The sequence below is a fragment of the Pungitius pungitius genome, chromosome 1 (assembly GCF_949316345.1).
Source record: "Pungitius pungitius chromosome 1, fPunPun2.1, whole genome shotgun sequence".
Classification (NCBI taxonomy): domain Eukaryota; kingdom Metazoa; phylum Chordata; class Actinopteri; order Perciformes; family Gasterosteidae; genus Pungitius; species Pungitius pungitius.
This window is the reverse complement of record NC_084900.1, coordinates 5,262,627-5,289,970: the sequence shown is the minus strand read 5'-3', so window position 1 is coordinate 5,289,970 and position 27,344 is coordinate 5,262,627. Positions and strand designations below refer to the sequence as shown.

Genomic DNA, 27,344 nt, shown 5'->3' with positions numbered 1-27,344 from the left:
ACCGGATGCAGAGGACTGAAATACACCCCTTTCTCTGTGTGCACATGCATGCAATCCCCCCCCCCCCCCTCCGTCTCTTTCCCTCTTTCCTTCCTCCCGCCTGCGCCTTCACAAATAAATGGCGAGAGTCATGCCCGGCAAATACCAGCCGACGCCAGGAGCGGCTAACGCTCAAACAGCGGGGAGAATGGGACTATTTTTTACGTGCGCACTTTGGGGCCGCGGTTCTAAGTCAACACGCTGAGGGGGAATCTTGATTAAATCTGAACGCCTTCCAATTAAGCACAGGCGGGGCGGGGGGGGGGGGATGTTGTGTCACAGCCCAGCGAGATGGGTCTCTGGAATGCCTTTCCCAAAAGGCTCGGTTGTGGCACGCTGAAATCTAAACCAGCACTGACCGCAGAATTCATTCCTCTTCACCCCCCCCCTTCCCCCCCCCCCCCCACCCCCCTCTCCCTCCTTTCACTCACCATTCCTGGCCGAGCTCACAGAGTTCAGCATCGCCGGGGCCGTTAAGTTTTTCTTTTCCGTTTCTCAAAAGTGTTCCACCAGCGTCACGGCTGTTAATGCAAAAGCTTCGGGGCGTATATAGATGTTAATTCTTGTGCTTGATGTAATTTCCAATGTTTGTGTGTGTGTGTGTGTGTGTGTGTGTGTGTGTGTGTGTGTGTCTGTCATAAGATGTTTAGAATGCTGAAACTGTATACTTTCTGGTTTTCCACTTTCAGATTTCGGGTGCTGGGTCATGGTGTCCGGTGAGAAGGTGTGGGACCCCCTCCACGCGGGGCTTGTTCAGTCACGCCTGAAGTGAGCGACGCCTGGCCGCCGGCTAACTCCCCTCTGCAATATCAGACATAGTGCGACTAAGAACTCGTGCCAACAGAGTCAGCGTCTGTCATCCCCCGTCTTCCCCGCCGCTGTCATTGGTGGCCGTAGACGCCCTTCAACCGGCCCCGGGCCTCCTCGCCGTCACCCTCCCCGTCCATTTCCGCCGCTCAAGCAAGGTCAAAAGGGCCAAACAGACCAGTCCACCGTCTTGGAGTGGCCTCTCAGGTCTGAGGAAGAGAAAGAGGAGGAGGAGGAGGGAGGGGAAGTTGAGCAGTTGGAGATGAAGGGCCGAAGGCATGGGGGCCGCGGAGAGGCCATGACGGAGGACGGGCTGGAGGACATTGCCGACGGACCCAAAAATGCAAAAATCACTTTAAGCTTCCCACTTAGTGCCGCCCCACTCCCGGCCTTCCCTGACGTCTCCAAACCACTGTCGCGGCTCGTCGTCGTCCTCACCCTTCCCCGCACCGACGGCGGCCATCCTCCAAGAGCTCAGACGAGGGTCGCTGTGGAAGCTGGACGCTACTATGGACGTTAAGCACAGACCGTTTAAGCACCCCGAGGCGCGACGGCTCTCCGTCCTCATCTCCCTTCCTCCTCCTCGTCTCCCATGACCGGTCATCTGCCCCTCAGCAGGAAAGATATCAAATCCCCGCCTCCTCTGAAGTGCTCCAAACTCAAATCCGGAGACTCAATTGCACAGGTCGCCCCAGCGCTCCTCCAGCGGGACGGCGGGCGGGCTGCTTCGGCGGCGCACGGGTGTGGACGAGAAGCACAGGGTGGCCGACGGCACAGCCTCGCCCTCTCAAGCTGCTCAGGTCCACTTCAGTCTGGGCGCGTCGCCCTTCCAGAGGGGCGGGAGTGCCGAGAGGAGGGAGAAAATGACGGGAAGGCACGCCGGGAAGGTGGGAATACCCCCCCCACGGGCCGAGTCTTCACCCGCCCGCCCTTACACCTCCCTCCCCCCTTGCCGCCCCCTCCCCCCTCCCCCGTCTGAGGGTCTCACCGCGCCCCCCGCCACTCGTCCTCCTACCCGCCCACCGACAGCCTGAAGCCCGAGCTGATATGCGGCGTGTGCCATCGGCTCTTCAGCTCGGCCTCCTCCCTGACGGTCCACATGCGGCTGCACCGCGGCAGCCGCGCCCTCAGCTGCTGCTATTGTGGGCAAAGTCTTTATCCACAGCAAGAGACTGCAGTCCCACGAGGCCCTCCTGCAGGGTGCCGGGCCTCCCCTCCAACAGCCTGGGGCCTCCCCCCGCTCACCGTGCAGCCGAAAGAGGAGCCGCTGGAGAGAGGGCGAGTGTGAGAGTGGAGGGGGGGGTGATCGTCGGACCAGTCGGACATGAGTAAGGTGCGGCCGGGGAAGAAAGCGCGGAGCCTCCTGGCGCGCATCCAAGGTGATGACGCAGCAGCCGCAGAGTTGCTGGCGGGCGACGAGCACCATTTTGTGAAGGTGGTAGATGGGAACATCATTTACTACATCATTTACTTTTGCTCTGTGTGTGAACGTTCCTACATGACCCTGTCCAGCCTGAAGCGTCACTCCAACGTGCACTCGTGGCGCCGCAAATATCCATGCCACTTCTGCGACAAGGTCTTCGCCCTGGCCGAGTACCGCACAAAGCACGAGGTGTGGCACACGGGAGAGCGACGCTCCAGTGCATCTTCTGCTGGGACGCCTTCGCCACCTACTACAATCTCAAAACGCACCAGAAGACCATTCACGGGATTAATCCCAGCCTCATCTCCAGCGAAAAGACAGCTAACGGGGGCTATAAGCAGAAAGCCAATGCCTGAAACTATACCGCCTCCTCCCCATGCGCTCCCAGAAGAGACCCTACAAGACTTACAGTGACAGTCTGCATAATGGCCTGCTGCTCCCGCCAACTGAGACACCTTCCCTCTCCCTGCCTGGCCTGGGCTGTCCCCTGGGCCCTGGGGACCTACAAAGCCTCATCAGTGGGGCCCACCCTCAGAGCGTTAAGCCCGACCCAGATGACTTCCCCGATGGCTTCCCCGTTTCTGCCGAGCAAGGGGACCTCTCCACACTGATGCCCTTCCCCCGAGCAGACGCGCCCCAAGTTAGAAAGCACGAGAGTGAGGCCCCAGAGTCAGAGCAGGGTAAAGGCTGTGGCAGCTTCAAAATGTCAAGTAGCAGCAAAACCAAAACTCCCAAGAGCGGCGCAGACCCAAGCATGCCTTCCGTAATAACTTATGGCCATACGAAACCCTCCGTCATAGTTCACGGTACGGCAGTGTCGTCGTCCGTCATTGTGCATTGCAGCCAGGTCACCTCTGGAAGCGAAAAAAGCCCAATGAGCAGTCCATCCCCCGACAACTGTCAGACTTTACACAAGGGCATTCCCAAGCCAATCAAAAAGCAAAGGGATAGTGCAGATAACCATAGAAAGAGGTCAAGGGACAGTTCAGATACCGCAGTGGGGAGCTCGGGAGGTAGACCGAGTGAAGAGACGGGCAGATTATTCCACAAATCACGTAAATCCCACAGCAAGAGTGACATCTCAAACCCAAAGCAGCTGTCGGCGTCTGTAGGACCACAGGTCAAAGAGGCAGGGCCACTGTGCCAGATCACTGTACGCATTGGTGAGGAGGCCATAGTGAAGCGCAGTATCTCTGAGACCGATCTCAGGAGAGACAAGAGCCTATCTCCACCCAAAACCAAACGAAGTGAAGCGTCGTCCATGCGCGAAGGAAAGGAAACGCGCCACTCCCATCACCACAAACACCGCCTCCACCGCAGAGTCAGCCTTGAAGAAGACGAAAAGGAAGGAGGAGATTGTGAGGAGGAGGAGGAGGAAGAGGTGGTGGTTAGGAAAAAGACCTCCAAGTCCCCTGATGAAGTAAGAGGGTACTATTTCCGTCGGGAGGTGCGTGATCAGGACAGTGATCATGAAACGGAAGATAATTTATGGCGGCCTTACTACTCCTACAAGCCTAAGAGAAAGGCCCAAGCACATCTGCAGAGGGTCAAGAGCTGGCAGAGGAAACTGAAATTCAAGCGCTCCATCCGGTTGAAGAGGACACAGAGGCTCAGGAACTATGTGAGTAAAGACACGGACAAATCACAAGATGAAGAAGAGGACGAAAAGATGGGGGAGGCCGAAAAACTGTCAATTGCTAACACGGACGAGGGAGAGGAGATAACGAAAGATTATCTCTCTGACTCTTGGAAGGAAGAAAAACCAGACCCAAAAGAACAAGTTAAGGAGATCTGTCACGAGGTTCCCACTCCTCCTCCTCCTCCTCCTCTGCACTCTCCAAAGCCTCCTCTGTCTACCTCAGTGGCCCCTACGGGAATAAAGAGGCGCCCTTGGACTAACGGGAATGCGGCAGAGTGCGGTACATGTGGCTGCTGGTTCTCAAGCCCCAGGAAGCGAGACAAGCACGAGCTGAGCCATCTGCTGGAGTTTGTGTGTCTGTTTTGCCGAGCCACTTTCCCCTCAAGGGATAAATTGGAAGACCACCAGAGAACCCATCACCCCAAGCCCACTGAAGCACCTTCCGCCCCCCAAAAAGCGGCCCTTAATGATCCAGCTGAAGGGATTGTCAATACATCTGTGCCAGATATCGTAAAGTTTAATGAAGAAAAAGGGGGGCAAGTAGCCTCAGTGGGGTGCAGTTCTAGTCCAAGTCGCCTGAGCAGAAGAGCATTATCCCGACACACCTGCCCGCAGTGTCACAAGGTGTGCAAGACCTCTTCGGCGCTAACTCGCCACGTCCGACGCCACGAGCTGAGCAGTTCCCAGAGAGAGAAAGAGAAGAAAAAGACTCTGAGCCAAAAACAGCACAGATGGTTGTTAACACTGTCGGCAGAGACCTAGAGACTGAAAAGGGCCCGATTCCCTGCGCGGTTTCGGTTATCAGCTACTCGACACCGGACCCCCCCGGCAGCAGCGACTGTTTGGCGTCGCAGCGGCGTGACGACCGTCTCGGCGAACTCGCGGACGCGGAGCGTCAAGGGCCGCGGCCCGGTGGCGGCCCCGAACCGACCGAGCTCTCGCCCCCGGCCGCGGAGAGGGAGCCCAGCCCGCGGATCACACGCCTCCCGTCGGAAAGTCCGGCTAGCCTGCTGCCGGCCAGACACAAACCCCCGCCCGCCGCACCCTCTGTCCTCCAGAGTGTGCTCGTCATGAACGGGCCCGAGTGCCTGGACTACCGCACCCCGGGCAAAAAGAACCTCGACGGCCAGGTGCACAGAATACCCAGCCCCGTGCACACCGTGGCGTCCGCCGACACCTCTCCGGGTGGGCCCGCGGCGCCACAGACCCGGATAACCACTGCTGCTCCCCCTGTTTCCATGACAACGGCTCTCGGCTCCGAGGGGGGGTTGGTGAAACGGGACGGGGTCATTATGGACAGGGAGAGGCTGAGTGGGAGCGGTGTGTTCGCGCACGCGGGCTACGAGGAGCCCTCCCGAATACAGGATCTCCGAGTTCAGTCCAGAAGCCCCTCCCCCAACGAAGCACAAGACCTGACCATGTCCTCTATGCTCGCCCGGGAGAGAGAGAGGGAGAGGGAGAGGCACAGAGAGAGAGAGCGGGGAAGACAGAGAGAAAGGGAGAGGGACAAAGACGTGGCCAAAGAGAGAGAGAAAGAGATGGAGAGGGCCCATCAAATGAGTCGCATGGCGCACACCCCACAGGACCAGATTTCCCTGTTGGTCCCTAAAGAGGAGCCCTTGAGCCCCGTGCCGTCCCCCCACCATATTCCCCCTCAAACCACTATGAACGGCTCCTCCTCCTCACACAGGCGCACTCCCAAATCCCCCTGCCGATCCCCTCCAACTGTTGGCCTCCTCCTAGCTCAGGGCCTCCGCCAGGTTCACTCCGGCTCACAAGGACTCGACAGGCTCCCTCCGCCCACCGGAGCAGCCGGCGCCGGCGACCGCCCCTCCGCCCAAGCTCTGCTCCTCCCCCGGGCCCCCCCGCAGCCGCCGGAGCCGGAGCGCCGAGATGCCGTTTCTTCGGAGGATTCGCGCCGGCGGAACCCCACCCCGGTGGGCTACCACGCCCAGAACTACCCCCCGCCTGTCATCTCGCCGGACGGCTACCACTCCGGGAAAAAGCATGAGGAGAACCTGCTCATGTCCTCCTATCCCGCGGGAGCTCTTCCTTTCGGCCCGCTGGGGAAAATGATGGTCCCCGACGGCGGGGACCTGGCCAAGCTGCCGTTTTACCCGGACCCTTACCAGCTGCTGTACGGGCCCCAGCTGCTGGCCTACCCTTACAACCTCGCGGCTCTCCCCGTGGCTCTGAACATGATGGCCCCAGGGAGGGACAAGGTGGAGACTCTGCCTTTCCTCCCGGCCATCTTCAACTACGCAGCCGGGCCGTACATGGGCACGGCCCCCCACCACTTGATGGCCAATCCCAGCCTCTACGGCGGGGGCGGGGGAGGCGGCGGCAAGAAACGAGACAGCAGCAGCGGCAAGCCGTAGGACACGGAAGCACTCTTGAGGAATATATTTTACCGGGGGGGGGGGGGAGGGGGGACGACGACCTGGCCCGTGGGATGGGAGCTGGGAGGGGCGGGTGCTCACTGGGTCACCGAGTACACTCGCACAGTACCCCCTGCCTCTCAGCAGCGAGCAGAGCCAGGCATTCTATCAGGAGTGGGGAGCTGAAGGGAGGAGAAGGAGCAAAGAAAGCGGGAGATCACGCCCTCCCCTCTCTTCCTTCTTTCTCCCCCCCACCCCCCCCCCCCTCTCTCTCCTGTCTCTAGCCGTAGTGTGTCGTAGTTCTAGAGCTTGATTAATCTTCCTCTCTGACTCATTATATTATCTATAAGAATAAGAACCGCTAACAGGGTGTGTGTGTGTGTGTGTGCGCGTGTGCGTGCCGTGAACAATTAGTCCAGTCTGCTTCCCTTTATAGTCGCCGCATAGCGAGGATTAAACGCTCTTCGGGGGCCCGGCTTGTGTGGTGGGGGGGGAGCCCTCGCTCAAAATGCAGTTGAAGGTAGAGCATCAAGCAAATCGAGCCTTGCGTCATGTTTTGTACGAGCGAGGGAGTCCGCAGGTGCACCCTGTCGTTTTGCTGTCCATGAAAGCTGTATGTGAGCATGTACATGCACACGTATGTCGGTGATTTGTGCATGCAGAGGTGGGCTTAAGCAGGTAATACTGCGTACGTGTGTGTGTGTGTGTGTGTGGGCGCGCCAGTGTGTGATGGCCAGTTCATTCCGTGTGAGACTTGCACAGCATTCCTACTCTAGTTTAGGAATAGCTGCTGTCGGCCAATATGTAGAAGTGCATTTAGAAGCGATTCCTCATATCCAAATCATTAAAGAAGTCAAATGCTTTGGCTGGATGCGAGTCCAGTTGGCGATGACGGATCGCCCGAGCTTCGACTAACCTGGATGCGTTGTGGCCGAATGGCACTGTAGGATCTGTATAGCATTTACCATTGTTTATACCTTATGTGCACAAAATAGAAAGGTAGTGGACACTTGTAGCTGCTTGGGATATGTAGCTGGCCACTGGGTAAGAGATAGAGGCTGGTAGACCATTGCACTTCCGTTTTTCATCTCATTTCCTTTTACATTGAAGAGGAAAAGAATAAAAACTTGTTAGGCCTTCGTCCATGCGTAAAAAAAAAAAAAATGACCGCAAGGAAGGAAATAGAAAAATGGATTCAGGATATTGAGTTATTTCTGCATAGGAAAATACAAATGTGGGCACAAAACTGTTGGACTCTCGGGGTCAAAAGGACCCACAGAAATGACTTTGGGGGACGAAAAACAAAACAAAATGTCCTTCTCCCCAGCTGAGGGGGGGGGGCATTTGAAATAGCCCAAATTATTCCCCCCCACCCCCCCCACCCCTGCTCCGTGTCATTTACCAAGACGTAGGAAAAGGCCGAGCTTAGCAGCCAAAGCGGTGGCCCAAACTCCCCGGGTGCACTCCTGGGGCCTTTTTTTGTTACGTGTAATGTTACCTGTGTTTTTGTTTTTGTTAAACTATGTTGTTGTTTATGTGGTTTAGCCCTCTTACCAGATGGAAATGGCTTCAGTGAAAAGGGGGAGTAAGCTTAAAAATATGAATGTAAATTTAGTCATGAGGTTAATGAAGTACAACTGCATTAACGGTAGAGTTGTTTTCAGTTCCTATTTTTTTTTTTTTTTTGACAAATAACCTGTTAAAGAACCGTATAACGTCTGGTATGCATATATACAGTAGTCCTAGGAACATGTCAGTAATCTTGGGTTCTGTATCCACAAAGCATGAGCAACACTTGCTTCCTAACCGTTTATATCCTCAGCAAATCCGGCGACGTGCGTACAGCTTTTGTTACTTTTTTTTTTTTTTTTTGATGTTTTCTGGTTCTCTTCACCTTCCATATCTCTGATTTTTTTTTTTTTTTTTTTGTTATTTACTATAGAACACAGTTTGGAACAAGTTCCAAAAAGCTTCCACATTTACACCATACAGTCACTATTTAGAAGCTTTTTAATTCTCCCTCTTCCCTCTAGCGTACACTGCACCTTCTATGAATAAAGTACACATATTTCACTGTGCGCGTGCGTGTGTGTGCGCGAATGTGTGTGTGTGTGTGTGTGTGATGGTGACGGGGCGCCTTTTGGTCCCGGCAGGTGTGTAAAAAAAAATAAAACGCAGGGGTGCACTAGCACCCCCTTGGGTGCGGTCTCGAGCCTTTGGTGTGTGCGGACGTACGTGTTTTGTGTACAAATGTGAGTGACTGCGCGAATATGAAAACCAAAATAAATCTGTCTGACCTTGGCAGTATATGGGCCACCTTTTTAATTATTTTTTTTTTGTTCTTTGACACTTTTCTGTGGGTTAGTTTCAGTGTAAAAAAAGCCCTGCTGTCTCCAATTCGCTATCTTAAGCCATTCCTTGTAGGTGGACATGTTTTATTTTGTTGGTTTTTGAAGCATTTCTTATGCCATAGTTTGCCATCATGGTTGTCATACAGACCAAAAGCATGCAAATCAACGTATTGTAGTGACTGGACTGGAATCTGGTGGTAATATACAACTATTTACTGTATGTTTTAGTTTATATGAATGTGCCTCTGCTTCGATATTTAAGTACTGATCTGTAGTAAGATGTGGACCTGCCAGATTTCACCCGTTGAGGTGCCTTGTTATGGCATAAGAAATTCGAATTGGTAAATGGCCGAATTCTTTGGAGATGGATATCACGGCTTTGTTTGCTACGGAGCTGTTCATAGATCACGTAGGGACGTGGCTAAACTGGTTTGGTATCGTGTACATGTCTAGGGTAATACTGTGCCATATAGAGCCCACAAAAATATGTTAATGTTATTTTTAAAAGATGTTTTAATGTTGCCTGATGACTTTGTCTCTAGATTTGATACAAAGGCTTGTAGCCACAGATCTGTAGTCTCCTTTTATTCGAACATTCTCCCTTTTTTTCTCTCTCTCTCTCTCTCTGTCCCCACTTGTTTCCAGCTCCCTTTCTTTCTCTTTGCTGCAATCAAACAAAATAAAGTATTAACCTGATGACCCAATGAAATCAACTCGAGTCTGGACTCATGTTTTTTTTTTTTTTTTTTTTTTGTCGTTGTTACGTCTCCATTAATCTTCAAAAGTTGATCTTGATAATTTCCTGATATTTTTCCTGTATCCACAGCACACATTTCTGCTTTAGTTTAATTCTAGATAGATAAAATAGAATTTGTACAGAAGGTCTGATCCCTGCTTCCTCTCTGCAGACACCAGGCCGGTTTCTTAGCCACGTTGATGGAGAACGTTTCCCGCTAGTGACACTCGGTGGTTTGAACAGAAACTGTCGGCGTGGTGACTCACTCCTCTTTGCACTCTCAAAATATGATGTCAGAGATGAATTGAAAACTAAATATGAATGAATTAACTTCTGTAATTGAATAGATTTATCAAAAATATTTGGATTTTAATGTGCAGTGCTTCTCTTGCCAATAATACATTTTAATTTTTGCCACGACATGGATAAATTTATCACAGTGTATATAACCAGTGGCTTTGTTATAGTCAAAAACCTAATGAGAACAGGCAATGCAACCCCCCCCCCCCCCCCCCCCCCCCCCAAAAAAAAACGTACCGGGCTAAATGAAATGCAACCACTTGCTTTTTTCTACTAAGAGGACAAACATCAAGTCTGGTGTGAAAGAAAAGGTTTATTTGCCTGCACCATGACGATCACCTCTCGACATCTCCGATTAACTTTAAAAAAAAAGCCAAACAACAGATTGCTCACTGATTGCTCGTTTCTGTGTGTGTTCGTGTTTTGCCCTTTTCCCAGTATTCCCATGTCATCGCAGTCTTCCTGGAAGGAGACTGGGTTACAGGAATCCTGCCAGCAGAAGAGGGGGTTTGGGTGGGGGGGGGGGGGGGTGTGGGGGTGTGGAAGCACATCCCCACTCGTCTCTTTCTCTCCTCTGAAACTCGGCAACAAACACGGAGTCATAAAGCAGCCGGGGTGAATCAGGGTTGCTGTTTAATGGGTAAACACACACACACACACACACACACACACACACACACCACTGGTCTGGCTAAGGTCACTCACCCGGGGTACGGTGCCCAGGCAGGAGATTTATAGTGAGTTGGTAATGCACACATAATAAAATAAAAAAACCTTTATCAGAATTCTTCTGAATTTTGAATTAGTTCTAGTCTTACAACAACTCCTAACGTTCAATCCACTCTATGTCCGTCCTCTACCCACTGTGTCTTTCGCCCACCTACATGTTTGTGAGGATGTGCCGCAAAGCGCTGCCTCGCTGGGGATCGATAAGCTGCGCTGACTATGGCATATCTGCTCTCTGGACCCCGGGACAGTGTGCCAGCGCGCGCGCACACACACACACACACACACACACACACCCCTGCCTCAGCCACTGTAGAAGTGCCTCGCTGCTCCCTCGTCACACCTCTGACACCTCAGGTCAGCGTGGAGTTAGCAGACGAGGCAGAAGGCCGAGGAGAGACTGTACAGCGGCAGGCCTGCGTGGACCGATGCGCTGGAGGATGCCAGGGTTTTGTAAGACGATGGCGGGTGGAGTGCTGCTCTCGCTGAGCCTCGCTCTCCTCGGGTGGGGAGCGGAGGGGGGTAAGGTATGTTCTGCCATCATGCTGCCGTCATGACTCTTGGGATAGTTGGAATTTTCGTCTAATTGTTTTTATTCATTTGAAAATTAGGATTCAAGTATTAAAAAATACCTGACTTTCTCTTATATAATATTGAGATACATTTTTACAGCTTTGTCTGTATTAAAAGGTGGAAGATATCCAACGTGTAATATAAAAGCTAACACTAACCTGTACAAACAAACCGAATGAACTTACTGGATGCACTTCCGATGCCAGTTGAAGAGGGGTATCCCAGACCAGATGCCTTGGACATTTTTAGACTTAGGACTTTGCTCAGTATGTGGGAGGATGAATCAGTGCCATAACCACAGCGCCAGCTGCTTTTACCCCACTGGAGGACTTTTTGCACGTTTACTTTCATGATAGACATCTTCTAATGCTATGCTGCAGACGGATGCCATATGGCCCTCTTGTTCGGGGACTCTACATTGATTTTGTCATTTATTACCACGGGAACTTCCTTTTTTTTTAAAAAGATAATTAAGTTCTTTGGTTGAATCAATAACTCAATCAAAACCACCCCCGCCGTGGTTTTAACCACTAAACAATCAAGATATCAGACGAGAGCAGGTTTTAATGAATATTAAACCCGTGCGAGGGAAAGTAAAAGAGTTGAAGCAACAATTCCATGTTGACATTGTGCCCCCGCCCCCCCCCCCCCCAGAAGGAAGTATCAGGCGGGGCTACCGTCTACCTCGGCCAGGACAGAGACATCTGGAGGCCGCTGATGCACACGGCCGTGAACCTCAATGAGATCCGCAGGTACCGCCGCACTGTGACCAAACCTGAAGATATGTGATGAATGAGGCAAAACGGGCCAGGGAGAATACATGGAAGCAAGCCAGGGGGGGTATAACGAGCAATTCTGGAAGATCTCTACGACCTCTGGGTGACATGAGACAAAATGCAGCTGTAGAAAGTATAAATTAATAAAAGAATAGTGAGAATTGTCCCCCTTTTTTTTTTGCTTCTGTGGACCAGCATTCCCTTTGAGTATGACTATTGGGTTCTGTGTCTCCAGCATCAAGTCCTCGTTTTATCTACGGACGTTCGACCCGGAGGGGACGGTTTTCTACGGAGACACCAAAAACGGGCAGGACTGGTTTATTTTGTCCCTGAAAGACGGCATCCCCCTGATGCAGATCAGCAGAGGAGAAAGCCTGGTCAGCGTGGCCGGAGGCCCCAAGCTCAACGACGGGAAGTGGCACTTGGTGAGCGCAGCTGTCCCGACATCCTTCGAAAACCGCGAGGCCTGGAAGCAATTTAGCATTTAGCATAATCACCGCGTAGATAATGAATTTCTCCTCGTGCTCCCGGGTGCCACCAAGCTGGAGGTGAGCAACCAGGAGCCCTTTGTGATTCTAGAGGTGGATGGCTCCAATAGGATGGTGGTGGGCATGCAGTCCAAGCAGACAATGGAAATCCTTTCAGGTGAACTTCGCCTGGCCCTTGGCGGGATCCTGATGGACAAAGAGCAGATGTTTGTTCAGGTGCAGCATGCTACTTTACAGTGGTTGACATTTTTCTTTCATCCGTCCTGTTGAATAGATTCCAGAAGTCATTGCGTTGCTACTTTTACTTCCTGTAACGAGCATTTCAAATTGGGACATTCAAAAAGAACAGGGGTTCGCTGAGAGGATTGTCAGCCTCGCTCCCTCTTTTAGTAATGAATGTCGATCCAAAATGATAAGTCCAAAAAGCCCCTATTTTTAAAAAAAACGACTGTGGCAATGTGCATGAAAGGAAAAAACACCCACGAATTCTCACCCAAACAACAACTCACTTGGCTAAACGCATTCTTTGTCGTCCGTAGCTGGAGCCGCACATGGACGGCTGCGTGCGGGGGGGCAGCTGGCTGAACCTCAGCATCCCCTGGGAGTTGGAAGCGGAGGAGCTCTGGCCCTGCCATCAGAACATCCAACCCGGAAGCTACTTCCCCGGCTCTGGGTTTGCCGTTTTCAACACCTCAGGTGCAAACATTGCTCCTCATAATAAGACGGATGGAAGCTCGTATACTTTTAGTCTGTATTCGGATTGAATTTTGTGTGTGTCCTCTTCAGTTTTCCCATTTGAAGCAGATCTCGGGGTCAAGGTGGAATTGCGGGGAGATTTCAGCGAGATGGATGGGACCATTTTTAGCATCAAGGCTTCTGGGCAAAAGCTGTTATTCGCTTTGGTGGCCAATAATAACACAAAGGTATGCACGGGACAAACTGAATTTGCTAACAATTCCTATTTTTGTTCGAACCGCTCGTGCAGCCGAACACTTGCACACTGCACAAGCGCGGTCGCACACAGATCGGAGGCCATCGGTGCTTCATCCACCGAGTTGTCATATTTCTTTCCTTCTCGCCCTCTTCGAATCGGCAGGAAATCACACTTACTGTCGGAGAGGAAAAGGTCTCCATGAAAGACACGTTCAAGGCCATGGTGATCATCTTTCAGACGGATTCACTGCGAGTGCTTCGAGATGGAGACGAATCAAACACCACTACGTTACCCATCGGTCCGGTGAGCCACCCCGGGTATTTGACCACGTGGAAAGAGGGCCGCCTCGCTGTCGGAGGTCTCCTAGGTGAGATTAAACCCAAATGATAAGCGCTTGATTTAATCGTCTGTCCGTACATTCAGTCTGGATGCCTTCAAATGTAAGATCTCAGATTACTGGTCAGGAAGAGGAATTTGATTTGCATGCAGGGTTAATTAAAAAAAAAACACACACAATGAACACAATTGATAACAAAATAAATTAGATTTGGTCCCAGAAGACACGAGCATGGTGAAGTGCATGAAGGTCACTCTGGTTTCCTTTTTTTCTTTTAAATTTCTCAGGTGAGGAAGAGGACGATGCTGGCTCCCAGTTTTTGACCGGCTGTCTAGAGAAGATCCAGGTTCAAGGGAGGGATTTGGACCTGGATTTAGCTGTCAAACACATGTCAATTTCATCTTACAGCTGCCCTGCATAGACCACAAAACGACCCATGTTTTTAATATGCAGAATCCATGTTTGCAGCGGATGCCTTTGGGTACATGAACAAAACCAAAAAGAGGTTGGGAAAGGAAAGATTATCTGCTAATAGTGGACCTGTAGTTGAATGTGGTATTTGACCAAATTAAATTAAATTAAATTTTGCGCTTTTAAAGGAGATTCAAACACATAGTAACTAAGGTTTAATAGTCACTGAATGGGGTCTGTGTGTCACTTAGATTTAAGACATGGATTTTGCACCCTCTAGTGGATTAAATATCATACTAGTTACATCAACTGTATAATAATATATATTGTTGAAGATTCAAGAGATAATATTGATTCGTCACGAAGTTGATATGTAATTAATTTGTCTGGTAAATTAATTGTTTGAGTTGATTAGACTTGGAAGGAAGAAAAATAATCACAACAAACAGTCATCAAATATATATCTTAATCGTCAATTAGATTTTATAATATTTCAAAATACTCATGTGGATTAAAAATATACCTATATAATGTGTATTAGTGTAATTTGTGTTAAATTATGTTACAATGAAGAGCATGTTGATCACGCCTAAAAAACACGAACCCCACAATTTCTATAGATACATATAAGAGTCAAAGTTAGTGTTCCAATCATATTTTTTCTTTAAATAGTACACGTGTTAAGCTTCAAATAGAAGTTGTATTAAGTCAGACAAAAATAGGCTTTATGGTAGAATACATTTTACGCGGAACTGGGCGCGGTGCAGGGTGCGGGCGAGTCGTATCGATTACAGTAGCCTCCCGGCTGCCGTAACGCTGGCAACTGTCGCAAATCCCGACTGTCGTGAATATCGGCCGCCCACTGAAGATGGCGGCGGAGCTGCATCCGCGGAGCGGAAAGCTGATCGGTCTGTCTAACTCGAACCGAACCGCCCGGCGCAACCAGCCAGTCCAGGAGTTCAACCACGGCCTGGTGCTTAGCAAGGAGCCGCTGAGGGACCGGGATGTCTTCACCGTGCGCATTGACAAAAAGGTAAACAACAACAGGCCCGCAGCTGCTGCCTCCCCCCCCCCCCCCACCCCAACTCCCCCTTGAGCCGGTGATGAGAGCCGCGGGAATGCGGGAGCCCTCGCTCGTAGGACGGGCCGGCAGTCCGACTCCGTCCCGCGGTAAAGGGGGGGGGGGTGGTGGTGGGGGCTTCTCCCCTCCGGGGCGTTTCACAGTGCTCAACGGTGACGATGTTCCGGGGGATGCGCTACGTACACCGAGAGGTTTCAGTGACTGTCGCGAGCGAACGTCCCCGCGCGTGGATGCGTTTAAACGGATCAGTTGGCTAACGTTAACCCGCTCGCGTTGCCTTGGTACCGTCAGTTAGCCATGCTAATGAGTGGCTAGCGGCGCGAGCTCAGGCTATCCCTGTGCTAGCTCTTTTAAAAAAAAAATTAATTATTCCATTTTATGAGCTGCTCTGTCGTGCCTTGACAAGGACTTGCTGTTGGGTTTTTTTAATTATTTTTTTGTATTTGTGCCACTGAAGCTCAACTAAAGCTCTTGATGAGTTTATAGTTTAGAAAGAGCCCGTGACGTAGGGCGCCTGTCAGTCTGTCCGTACCGCAGTGGTCATACCGCTGCTGTGTGTGGACCCGAAGCTGGCACCAACGCGTACTATCCAGTTTAAGATGTCCCCCCAGCAGTGATCGAGCGGCCCTGCTGGCCCCTCCGCCCCGTTTGACCACCTCATTCACCCCCACCACCCCCCAACCCCCACCTGCTATTCGCTTCTTCCTATCCCCCTGGTCGTTTAGAACTCATTAGACCCTCTGGGAAAGGTCCCCCTCTTACTTCTATTTTCCCCAAACCATACAAGAACTTTTATGGTTATTCTGTCTAAACAAATATTCCTTAACGTAATCGACTCTGCAGTTGAGTGTGCATTTGTTCAATTGTAATGTGAGGTTTGTGTGTGTTAAAAGCACAAATTTGATTCTTTCCGTCTTTCTCAAATTTGTAGCGCTCCCGTCACTTTAACATCGCCCTAAATGCCGTGATCTCCAATGACTTTCCCCCAATGTATCGCTCCGATGCCTCTACACTTAGTCTGTTATCTGTGTGGGAGAGCTTGCCCGTGGTAATGGCTTTTTGCCTCTCCACACCCCCCCCCTACCGGAGTTTGTCAACAACATGGCAGCTCCTGAGCCCGTGCCAGTGCCAAGTGGGCCACGCACGCGCCCACACACACACACACCGATTGCAGGCGGGGCCGAGCAGTACAGTTAGTGTTAAGAAAACCCGACGCTCCGAGGCCCGAGCTGCATTTCAGCATCGGTAGAGATGATCATCGGTTTAATGGCACCTGCTGTATGTCGATGATTACCCATCGCACGCGTGCTTTTAGCCCCGAGGAAGGCTCTCGTAAATTCTGAGATGACATGCATACAGCATACAGTTTGAGAATCAATACTTTCCCATCCCGGAGCAATCGCATGGGCATGACTGCCCATCCCGGGGCCTGCCGAGCTGTAGGGGATGTTGGAAAGAGCCACAGTCGGACGCCGTCGGTTCTTTTGGGGCTTTTCTATAAAGCTGTGGTCTACGAAATCATTCGAAGATGGTGTTCTAACAAAATGCGCCTCGTGTTGTGTTGATGAAATGGCCGAAAATGGGGAAAAAAATCATAATTATTGAGCTATTAATGTGAGATTTGCTTGGCTGGATGAGAAGCTTTCCCCACCTCTGTGCAGACCTCGCCGGGTTTCTCAGGCTGTGCTTTTGATGCAATTCACTTTTTCTAAAGCTTTCAAGTGGTCATAATATGCATGTATCCTGTAGTTGCTGGTCCTCAGAGAGAGAGAGAGAGAGACACAGACACAGACAAAGAAAGAGAGAGAGAGAGAGAAGCAGACACCCACGGCTGCCGTTACATAAGTGAACGAGCGAGGCAAAGAGATGTCTGTCTCCTCCACACGGCGACCCGGTCAGGCTGAGTTACTACTAAATCTGTTAACCCAGATACCCGGGCTTCGGTAGCACACTGCCTTACATAGCACCTGCCGGCGAGGCAGAGGCAGAGGGAGACACCATGGGTGCAGACGGAGGAGAGGAGGCCTCGCAGCGTACCACGCCTTTAAAATGACTTTGTCTTCGGAGGGCCGTCTTCTTTTCAGCATTGCTTTTTGCACGGAGGGCAGCCGCGGACAGACGTGTGTGTGTGTGTGTCCCCCCACCGGGGAAGCTGGTACGGATGTGCTCAAGGTCACTTCATCCCGGGGAGGATTTCTATCAACTTTAGCCGCCGTCCCGCGGAGTGCCGCCGTGAAAAAAAACCCAAAGGGAAAAGGAGACAAAAAGTTTCCCACTACTTTTGACTTGATCCCCATTCCTTTCTCCTTTCTTCTTTCTCCTTTTCCGTCGCGGGACCGACTGCGTGGCGTTTTGTCGGACGCTGCTCTCCTCGGGGGAGGGAGGTGTGTCCCCCCTGCGTTCGGCTCTAACGCCTCATGCCTGCGAATCTCCAAGCGGACACGCGGCGCTCTGTTATCGGCATCAAAAAGAGGCAAAAACTGCATGAAAAATAGGAGGATCAATAAAGTATCACGTTAATTGCGAGCCGAGTTCCTCGAAAAAGAAATGGATATCCCAGGCTGCGTGTTGCCTGAAATGAGTCCGACGTCGAGCCGAGACGAAAGGAGCTTCGCCGTGGGACGCTCGTCCCGCCCCCCGGGTCCTCAGAGCGGCGAGATCCCGCAGGTAAAAAGCGCAGCCCCGTGCGTACGTAGGTCAAGTCCCCTCCCCCCGCTCAGCGTCTGGCCGTTTGTTTCCATCGCGCCCCCCCCCGGTCGGAGAGAGCCGAGTGATTTAGATGAGACGGATAGGGGCGTTAGCCGTCGGGCCTCTCGAGGAGCCGAGGAGTCTCTCACCTCTGGGTAACGTTTCCAAAACTTTATTAAGATAAATGAATGGATTTTTTTTACAAAGGATACGGCCTATATTGGGGTGTATATCAGGCACGCATCGATTACACCCTCTTGTGTTCATTGTCAACTGAATAAATGGAAAAATGTACCAAGCATGGAATTAAGAGCCCCCCCCCCCCCCCCCCCCACATAGACACACAGCCACATTCAGCGTACTCTGTGTTTGTTCCTCTGTGTGTTCACACTGTCCTGCCTCCTTTTCAAAGGAGCGCTCCCCGCGCCCGATGTTCGCCGACAGAGAGTCTAAAAATAACGAGACGGTTCACACAACAAGGCTCACTTTGTCTCCACAGACATCTACCTGCAGCTTTTCCTAACGTCACACGACGAGCTCACAGTCTCTCCCCCCCCCCTCCCTTTCCTCTCCCCCGCAGGTGAACTCGTGGAGCGGCTCGTGGAGATCGGCGTGACGGCCCTGGACCCCGCCGCGCTCGACTTCCCCAGCAGCGCCACGGGCCTCAAGGGCGGCTCGTGGATCGTGTCGGGCTGCTCGGTGCTGCGCGACGGCCGCTCGGTGCTGGAGGAGTACGGCCGCGACCTGGACCAGCTGGCCGAGGGCGACCGCGTGGGCATCCAGCGCAGCGCCCGCGGCGAGCTCCACCTGTGGGTGAACGGGCAGGACTGCGGCGCGGCCGCCAGCGGCCTGCCGCCCAGGCTGTGGGCGGTGGTGGACCTGTACGGCAAGTGCACTCAGGTGACGGTGGTGGGCTGCGAGCCGCCGCCGCCGCCCGCCACGACGGAGAAAGAGACAATAGGGCTGGGCGATGAGGAGGAGGAGGAGGAGGAGGAGGCGGACGGGGTGGAAGAGGAGGTGGAGGAGGGGGAGGAGGAAGAGGAAGAAGACGTGGTGGTGTGTGGGGGTCGGGGCGATGGCGGCGTCGCGGCCCTGATGAATGTCGCAGCAATGAATGGAATGATGAATGGAGATGAAGGTAAGGTTTTCTTCTTCTTGGTGGTCCTGCAGTTGTTGCTTCACTCATCGGATCTCTCCCGCAGTGCCTGAGCTCGGTTGCAGTCACAGCCGACCGGACAAGTTCCCCAACAACCTGGAGCCGGAAATGGGTGAGAAAAGCCTCCTCGCGTCCGCCGATGCGCCGCGTGCCACGTGACCCCCCCCGCCCCCCCCCCCCCTCCGGACTCATCGACCACCTCTTCCCTTCTCTCCTCAGTTCTAACGGAGCACCAGCTCTTTGACGTGTTCAACAACGCAATAGTGTCTTTTTATCGCTCCGAGGACGAGGGCGGAGGGGATGATGGAGGAGGAGGAGGAGGAGGAGGAGGAGGAGGAGCAGCAGCAGGAGGAAACCCAGGATCCGACTCCTCATCCAGGAACGACAGGGGCAGCAGCAGCGGAGGGGGTGCAGTCAACAGCGACAGTGGAACAGGGACCACGGGTGGTGGTGGAGGAGGAGGAGGAGGAGGAGACGGCGGAAACGGCAACAACAGTCCCGCCGGCAACGGGGGGGTCGGGCTGGCGGCCGGCGCCGGCGCCACCACCACCAACGACGCGCTGCTGTTCCACGAGAAGTGCGGCACGCTGATCAAGCTGAGCAACAACAACAAGACGGCGGAGCGGAGGAGGCCGCTGGACGAGTTCAACAACGGCGTCGTGATGACCAACCGGCCGCTGCGACACAACGAGATGTTCGAGGTGTTTACAAGTCCCGCCCCTCGGTGCTCAGACATTTAGAACAAGAGTTGCTTTTTTTCTTTTGTCATTATGATTGTACTTTTCTTTTTCTTGATTTACCGCCACTGATTTAGTGTCAATCACAACAGCATTTACACATGTGAGGGTTTGTGGTTATGTTGGTCACGCAGGCACAAAGAATGGAAAAAAGTAAAATTCCAGGATACTGTTTAATATATCGGGTCAAATACAATGAATTTTCAATAATAAAAATTCAGTGTAAAATGTGTTTTATTCTCTCAGATCCGCATTGATAAGCTGGTGGACAAGTGGTCCGGCTCAATAGAGATCGGCGTGACCACCCACAATCCCAACAACCTGGACTACCCGGCAACTATGACCAATCTGCGCTCAGGTAACACTCGCACGTGGCACAGCATCACACCATCAAAGCGTGAAATTCCTGGTGAAAATGCAAACGCGTGGTTCATCCCGGCCCCCGCCCGCGTGACAGGTACGATCATGATGAGCGGCTGCGGGATCCTGACCAACGGGAAAGGGACCCGCAGGGAGTACTGTGAATTCAGCCTGGATGAACTTCAGGTGCGTAGTTGACGCACGTCTCCCGCCGCCTCGCGCGCACCGCGCCTGCTTTCTGATCCCTCCATCCGCTGCTTCCCTCCCCACCCTGCAGGAGGGAGACCACATAGGCCTGATGCGCAAGGCCAGCGGAGCGCTGCACTTCTACATCAACGGCATCGACCAAGGTGAGGAACGTCCAGGTTCTGGACTCTCTCGCCACGTGAGGATGTTTTGGGGGGGATTTTTTTGTTCAATTGCCGTTTGCGGTTTCCCGCCCCCGCCCCCGCCAGGTGTCGCGGCGGCCCAGACGCCGGGCGTGGTCTACGGCGTGGTCGACCTCTACGGCATGGCGGTCAAGGTCACCATAGTGCACAACCACAACCACAGCGAGCGCCTCAGGCGCAACAACGCCATCATGAGAGCCCTGTCGCCGGATGTGGGGCGGCCCCGGGCGGCCCTCTCCCTCACGCCGGACTCGGAGGGGCCCGACCGGCTGCTCTTCCACAGCAACTGCGGCCAGAAGGCCGCCATCATCAGCGAGGGCAGGACAGCACTGCGGCCGCAGTGAGTTCAACCCCCCCCGCTTCTACCTTATTAAGGCGCGCAACTGCAGCTTTTAGCGCTGTACGCTCTAATTTTTCTTAAGTTAATAATAATAAACCGCTTCCCAGTGCGACGGACGACTTCAACCACGGCGTGGTGCTGAGCGGCCGGCCGCTGCGCTCCAACGAGGTGTTCCAGGTCCGCATCGACAAGATGGTGGACAAGTGGGCGGGTTCCATCGAGATCGGCGTCACGACGCACAACCCGGCGTACCTGCAGCTGCCCTCCACCATGACCAACCTGCGCTCGGGTAACGTACCGCGGAACCATCGAGCTTCGTTTCCTCTGCGTCTTCTCTGAGGCGCCTGGCGGGGGAAGGTTGCGTAGCCGCATTGCTCTGCCGAGTGTGGGGGGGGGGGGGGGGGGGGGGAGGAGTCTATGACAGCATGCAGTAGAGGCGCCGCCACAACAACCGCCATCGTGTTTCTGTTCCTCTCGTCCTGCAGGCACGTGGATGATGACGGGGAACGGTGTGATGCACAACGGAACGACAATACTGGACGAGTACGGCCACAACCTGGACCGGCTCAAAGTGGGTGACGTTTGTGTGTTTTTTTTTTTTGTCGTACCCGTCAAACCTTCTGACTGACCTTGTCTCCCCCCCCCCCCCCCCCCCCCGCAGGCGGGCGACACAGTAGGTGTGGTGCGGAAAGAGGACGGCAGCCTCCACTTCTTTGTAAACGGCGTGGCTCAGGGCCCGGCGGCCTGGAACGTCCCCCCCAGCGTCTACGCCGTGGTGGACCTCTACGGCCAGGCCGCGCAGGCCACCATCATGGACGACATGGGTGAGAGACGCGGGGGGGGGACAAACAAAAAAATGGAACAACGACTGAGATTTAACTTTGTTTTTCCGTCTTTAGTGGACCTCCTGCCTCTCCCCGAGGACGGCTCAGACGGCCCCACGGCCACGTCCCCCGGGAGCCCCTGCTCGGTGGGGGGGGGCGGCGCGACCAACGACCTGCGCTTCCACCACCTGCACGGCACCAACGCCGTCATCACCAACGGGGGGCGCACCGCCCTGCGGCAGAACTGCCGCAGCGAGTTCAACGACGCCATCGTCATCTCCAACAGGTGAGCGAGCGGCACACAGCCAATCACCTCGCGGCGGGTAAAAGTTGAATTTAAACGAACACCAAAGCGGCGTTTTCGTTGCCGATGGAGCTGGCTCGTGTGTTGACTCGCCTCCTTTCCCCGTCAGGTGCCTTCGAGATGGAGAGCTCTTTGAAATCGTCATTCAGAAGATGGTGGACCGCTGGTCGGGTTCCATTGAAGCAGGTGAAATGTTTCTATTGGGTCAACTCTGCTTTTCTAGCCTCGTACTTTTTTTCATATATGAATAAGTCAAATAGCAAAAATAACAACAAAATGCTGCTGAGTGTGTGTGTGTGTCCTAACATTTATCTCTTTTGTAAATATATTTCATGTGTAATCACCACAGATTTTCTCCTCCCCCCTCTGTGTCCAGGAGTGACAGCCATCAGGCCAGATGAGCTTGAGTTTCCCAACACAATGACTGATATCGACTATGACACTTGGATGCTGAGGTACAACGTTACGCTTTTTCCTTTCACGTTCAAATAACTCCCACCAAAAAATGTAAAAAGGGCTTCTCATCCAGCAAGAGAGAAAATATCAAATCAAAGGGAGGCAATTTTATTAGAATAAATGAGAACGCAAATATATTTTCCCCACATATGCCTAAATCATTTTGTAATTTGGTCTTTATTCCACAATCATTTGAACAAGTTTTTGTCTGTCTTCACCCTCCTTTTTGTGTGCCCCCCCCCCCCCCCCCCAGTGGCACGGCCATCATGCAGGATGGCAACACGATGCGCAACAACTACGGTTGTGACCTAGACTCTCTGACCACAGGCTCTCGCATCGGCATGATGCGCTCAGCCACCGGCGACCTCCATTATTACATCAACGGGGTGGACCAAGGCGTCGCCTGCACCGGCCTGCCGCCAGGTAACCACGAGGGGGAGACGCGACAGACTCGGGGGGGGGGGGGGGGGGGTGAAATGCTTGCTGACCTCATACTTCTCCTCTCTCTCTCTCTCTCTCTCTCAGAGGTGTACGCCGTGATCGACCTGTACGGTCAGTGCGTCCAGGTGTCCATCACCAGCTCCTCGGGCCCGCTGGACAACAGCCTCTGCACCAGCAACATCACCGAGAAGAGCTTCCCCATCCACTCGCCAGGTAGCCTGCCGTAATTTACGGTCAATTAACGGCTAAAGAAGGAAAGATTTAGATTCTCAAAGCCTCACCTGTGTGTCCGGTAGCCGGCGTCGCCCATCGACTCCACGGCAAACACGGCAAGAATGTGGTGTTGCTCGGCGACGGCTGCCAGGGCGTCCGAGTCGGGGGATACGCTCACGATACGCTCACGGCATCGTGTTCAGCGCCAAGGAGCTCAAAGCCGACGAGCTGTTCGAGGTGAGCGGGGAGGCTCGTGTTTTAGGATGATGCGCGCCGTGGTTCTCTGCATGAATCCAGAAATACGCATTTCTTTCCTCCCTGACTGCGATTGGCTCCGCCCCTTCTCTCTCTCCCTCCCTCCCTCCCTCTCTCTCCGCAGGTGAGGATTGACGAGGTGGACGAGCAGTGGTGCGGCTCGCTGCACGTCGGCCTGACCACGCTGGCGCCCCCGGAGCTGCCGTCGTGCCCGCTGTCGGGCCTCTCGCCCTCGCTCACGCAGCTCCGCACCAAGGTCACCTGGCTGCTCTGCGGCTCCGAGGTCCGCCGCAACGGCGTGCTGCAGCGGCAGAACTACAGCTGCTCGCTGGACCGGCTGACGGTACGCCGCGCCGCGCCTCCCCCCCCTCCCCGTGTGAAGTCACTCGTGCGCCTTTCGATGAGACCCACGGGGCTCATTTTCGAAAGAAGAGCCTAGAAACTCCAGTAGTTCCTATCTGCATTGTTGCATTATTGTTTTCTCAGGTTGGGAACCGGGTGGGTGTGAAGAGGTGCAGCGACGACACCATGCACATCTTCATTGACGGGGAGGACATGGGACCTGCGGCGAATGCAGTAGCCAAGGTACACACACACCCACCCATACAAATACACATGTGTATATGAACACACACACACACACACACAGCTACTTGGTCCTACGCTGTAATTCACCGCCGCTCGCCGGCTCCTCGCAGAACGTTTACGCCGTGTTGGACCTGTACGGGCGGATAACCGCCGTGTCCATCGTGAGCTCCTCGGCGATGGAGGACGTGGAAAGCGTGAAGGCGCCGTCGCTCTCCCTGGACAGCTGCAGCGAAGGAGAGGAGGACGGCACCCCCGTCAGAGAGGTAGAGAGGCGAAAAAGCGCCGATGAAACCCCCCCCCCCCACCCCCCACCGAGGAAACTCTGACGTCTTGGCGTCCCCCGTTTGCAGGCGGAGGCCGAGGTGTGCGCGTCGGCGCCGGCCGCCATGGCGTTCCTGGAGAACCACGGCAAGAACATCCAGCTGTCCAGCCAGAACCTGACGGCGGCCCGAGTGTGCAGCTACAACCAGGGCCTGCTGGTCACCGCCCAGCCGCTGGCCCGCCAGCAGCTGTTCCAGGTAACGCGGCCCGCGTGGTCGAGCCCCCCCCCCCCGTGGCGCCCGCTCTGCGGAAACCGCGCGCCGTGACCTTTTCCGTTTCTGTCGGCAGTTTCAGATCGACGGCTGAACCCGTCGTGGACGTCGTCGCTGTCGTTGGGGGTCATAGGTCACTCGCCGGACCGGCTCAACTTCCCCTCCACAGCGTGTTGTCTGAAGCGCTCCGCGTGGCTCTTGCAGAGAGACTCGGTCTTCCACAACTCCTTAAAGGTGCGCGCACACACACACACACACACACACACACACACACTCTCTCTCTATCTTCACTTCTCTCACTAAACTTTCCTCTAATGGTTTTGTCCTCCTCCCTCTTTTAGATATGTGGAAACTACGGTCCTAATCTGGACACTTGTCCCGAGGGGACAGTGTTGGGTCTGCTGGTGGACGCCAACAGCTGTCTCCACCTCTACGTCAACGGCATGGACCAGGGCGTGGCGGTGCAGGACATTCCTTCGCCCTGCTACCCCTTCATCGACCTCTACGGCCAGTGTGAACAGGTCAGAACTACAGCCCCAGGCGCCCTTTTGATGTTTTGCGGGTTAATTGGTTAATCTTAAATAAAATGATTCTGCAGAGCGACTAATAAGTCAAGAATGCGTGTATGCTAATGAATGTTGTATCTCCATGGCAGGTTACTATAGTAACCAACAACGTGGCCGCTGTGGGCGGGGAGAGTGGGGAAACCCGTTGCCAAGGAGACATGGAAAAGGCGGACATGGTTGATGGTAAGAATTTACCTGCATAATTCAATTTACAAAATGACATTCTAGGTGCCTTGAAGATCTCAGGAAAATGTTGTCGTAGATAAAATAAGAAAAAAGTCGTACTAAAAATGAAGTGTTGAATTCATAGAATAACATACAATACAAATTGAATAAAAGTATATTACAATGTGCCATTTAAAAAAAAAAAAGAAATGATGTCGTAGTGTGATATGTTCCAAGTACATTACTGAATAGTATACCATGAAAATGTCATTGCAGAATCAAAGAGAGTGTGTGCTGGACGCCCCCCCCAGAGGTCAACCCCAACAAGACCTGTGAGTACCAGGCACTGTGCTCCCGCTTCAAGGACCTGCTCACTTTACCAGGTGAGTCTCTCCTCTCCTTCCTGCCTTTTCTCTTCAGATCTCTCACATCCTGTAACGAGCGCGATGCCCTTTTGTCCCGTCCCGCCCGTCCCGCCCCCTCCCGCCGCCCACCAGATGGCTATTTTAACGAAGACGCACAGAACAACCTCTGCTACTGCGAGTCCTGCCACAAGCTCCGGGGCGACGAGGCGTATTACAAGAGAGGGGAGCCCCCCGGGACTACGCCCTGCCCTTCGGATGGTGCCGCTTCGCCCTCAGGTGAGACGAGTCGCGACTAATATTAAATGGATGTGGACTGATTTAGTCCCAACATTTGCCCAGCGTCCCCCACTGTGACGGGTGTGTCTCCCCCCCCCCCCCCCTTTGCGCAGGATCAAGCCCCACTGCGAGGCGTCCAACGCACTGAAGAAGTGGCACATCGCGTACCACGGCACCAGCGTCGGAGCGCTGCGCCGCACGCTGGACCACAGCCAGCTGCTGCCCGGTAGGTGGGGGGGGTGGAGGGGGGGGGGGCTCGATTTAGACTCGAGAGGCCGGCGGGCTTCACTCTGGGTGTCCTCTGGTCTCCGCAGGACGTCCTCCGTCTTCTCGGTGACCCCGGCGAAGGCGGAGGGGCCAACGGCTACAGCGAGCCGGAGGAGAACAGCGCCCCCGGCAGGGAGGTTCCCCGGGTGCGGCTCTCCCCCACCATGCGCTACTCGGGCATGGAGATCTTCGCCCCCAAAGTGCAGTAAGTCCACCTTCCACAACACCCCACCCCCCCTTCCCCCCCTTCCCCCCCCCCCCCCATCAGCCACGCCGGAGAGCTGACGGGCACCGACTTGTTCTCCTTCTCCCCTCTGCGAGCAGATTTCGGGACCCCCGTTCCCACCACAGCCACAGGCCCAGGTGGGCTTCCAGGTGTGCGTGCGGCCCGGCTCCTACAAGGCGGGGCCGCAGACGCTCGGCGGCGGCGGCGAGCCGCTGGACCCCGCTTCAGCAACTCGGAGATCGAGTGGATGACGAAGGAGCAGGGCGGCACGCTCCTCTACGGACTGCTCATCCGGGTGGAGTGAACCGGAGCCAAACGGGCCGACAACCAAATCCAACCCCCCCCACCCCACACCCCCCCCCCCCCACCGCCTTGAGAGAGAGACTCCTCTGGAATCCAGCTGTTTCAACCGTGGATTGTTGACAATTCAGCATCATCGATTTATTTTTTGGGGGGGTTTCTTTTGTGTTGTTTGCTCTCGGACTCTTTTAAAGGCCGGGGGGGAGGGGGAGGGGGGAGGGGGGGGGACGACGGACACTGCCTGCACTTTATGTTTTGGACACTCGTGGGCGATTTTTAAACTAACTTCTCATCGACTCAAAACGGTTTTTCTTTGCCACATCGCTTCCCCATTTCCCGACATATTTTCCTCAGCTAACGTTAGTCTTTTGGCACTTATTTTTTTTCTTTTCTATCTCTTATCACCTGGGCTCTCTGGTCAGTGTTTTTTTTTTTTTTTTTTTTAAAGTTTTATTTGGGAGGAGGTGTCCCCCGCCGAACCTGCACGTCAAAGGACTATCACCAAAAGAGACTGAAACGTGGTAAGAAAATAAACGTTTTCACAAAAAAACAAGACGGTTAATCTAAAAATAAACCCGAGAGTGTCTTGTGATTGTGACTGAAGGGGGAGTTTTAAAAACAAAAAGTTGTAGAGAAACTTGGACGGTTTGACATCAAATCTAAAAAGGAATCTAAAGGTTATGTAACGTGTTTAAAAAAAAATCTAGAGGTGTATATACGTTTTAGACGCGGCACACAGGAAATAAGGGGCTTAATGACTCTTGCAGAGTCAGATGAGTTGAGGGAGCAGCATCCGCCTTCCCGTCCATCGCGAGAAGGCAACAACATCCCATCATTTCACAAACGAAGCCAAAAGGTCTACGTGTCTGTTTTATTTGGGGGTTTTTTCCCCCCCA

At 53.6% G+C, this 27,344-nt stretch overlaps 3 protein-coding genes across 4 annotated transcripts; all 3 read left to right on the top strand.

Annotated features, from left to right (window-relative positions):
- The first annotated feature begins 1,108 nt into the window (after positions 1-1,108).
- On the top strand, positions 1,109-9,346 carry zbtb4 (zinc finger and BTB domain containing 4). Its single transcript, XM_062566334.1, is given in 7 exon segments — positions 1,109-1,361; positions 1,827-1,990; positions 1,992-2,045; positions 2,048-2,480; positions 2,483-2,617; positions 2,620-4,641; positions 4,644-9,346. Coding segments are annotated over 7 exon segments (4,704 nt in total). The 3' UTR covers positions 6,287-9,346.
- A 1,309-nt stretch (positions 9,347-10,655) lies between these two features.
- On the top strand, positions 10,656-14,449 carry shbg (sex hormone-binding globulin). Of its 2 annotated transcripts, none has more exons than XM_037478737.2 (8): positions 10,656-10,926; positions 11,627-11,724; positions 11,984-12,173; positions 12,291-12,452; positions 12,776-12,932; positions 13,023-13,159; positions 13,333-13,537; positions 13,795-14,449. In XM_037478737.2, the coding sequence occupies exons 1-8, from the start codon at positions 10,828-10,830 to the stop codon at positions 13,926-13,928; spliced, it is 1,182 nt and encodes a 393-aa protein (XP_037334634.2). In that variant the 5' UTR covers positions 10,656-10,827; the 3' UTR covers positions 13,929-14,449. The 2 variants fall into 2 exon arrangements, with proteins under 2 accessions (XP_037334634.2, XP_037334635.2); XM_037478738.2 differs by having other exon boundaries at positions 10,657-10,926; positions 11,630-11,724.
- An 84-nt stretch (positions 14,450-14,533) lies between these two features.
- Positions 14,534-26,663, top strand: neurl4 (neuralized E3 ubiquitin protein ligase 4). Its single transcript, XM_062560857.1, is given in 36 exon segments — positions 14,534-14,951; positions 18,268-18,286; positions 18,289-18,825; positions 18,890-18,955; positions 19,063-19,544; positions 19,827-19,938; positions 20,038-20,126; positions 20,218-20,290; positions 20,396-20,669; positions 20,777-20,958; positions 21,155-21,240; positions 21,331-21,493; positions 21,569-21,779; positions 21,907-21,983; positions 22,174-22,252; positions 22,507-22,676; positions 22,779-22,907; positions 22,991-23,085; positions 23,088-23,144; positions 23,287-23,505; positions 23,649-23,747; positions 23,861-24,013; positions 24,101-24,268; positions 24,360-24,369; positions 24,372-24,517; positions 24,625-24,804; positions 24,939-25,033; positions 25,291-25,397; positions 25,512-25,610; positions 25,613-25,655; positions 25,769-25,882; positions 25,970-26,013; positions 26,016-26,127; positions 26,247-26,275; positions 26,278-26,367; positions 26,370-26,663. Coding segments are annotated over 36 exon segments (4,857 nt in total). The 5' UTR covers positions 14,534-14,786; the 3' UTR covers positions 26,453-26,663.
- Positions 26,664-27,344: the final 681 nt, after the last annotated feature.

Bases quoted from the DNA above. Each gene is read 5' to 3' on its own strand.
- shbg (XM_037478737.2), top strand. From the start codon at position 10,828: ATGCGCTGGAGGATGCCAGGGTTTTGTAAGACGATGGCGGGTGGAGTG. The intron at 10,927-11,626 runs GTATGTTCTGCC...CCCCCCCCCCAG, and splicing joins GGGGAGCGGAGGGGGGTAAG to AAGGAAGTATCAGGCGGGGC. The intron at 13,160-13,332 runs GTATGCACGGGA...TCGAATCGGCAG, and splicing joins TGGCCAATAATAACACAAAG to GAAATCACACTTACTGTCGG.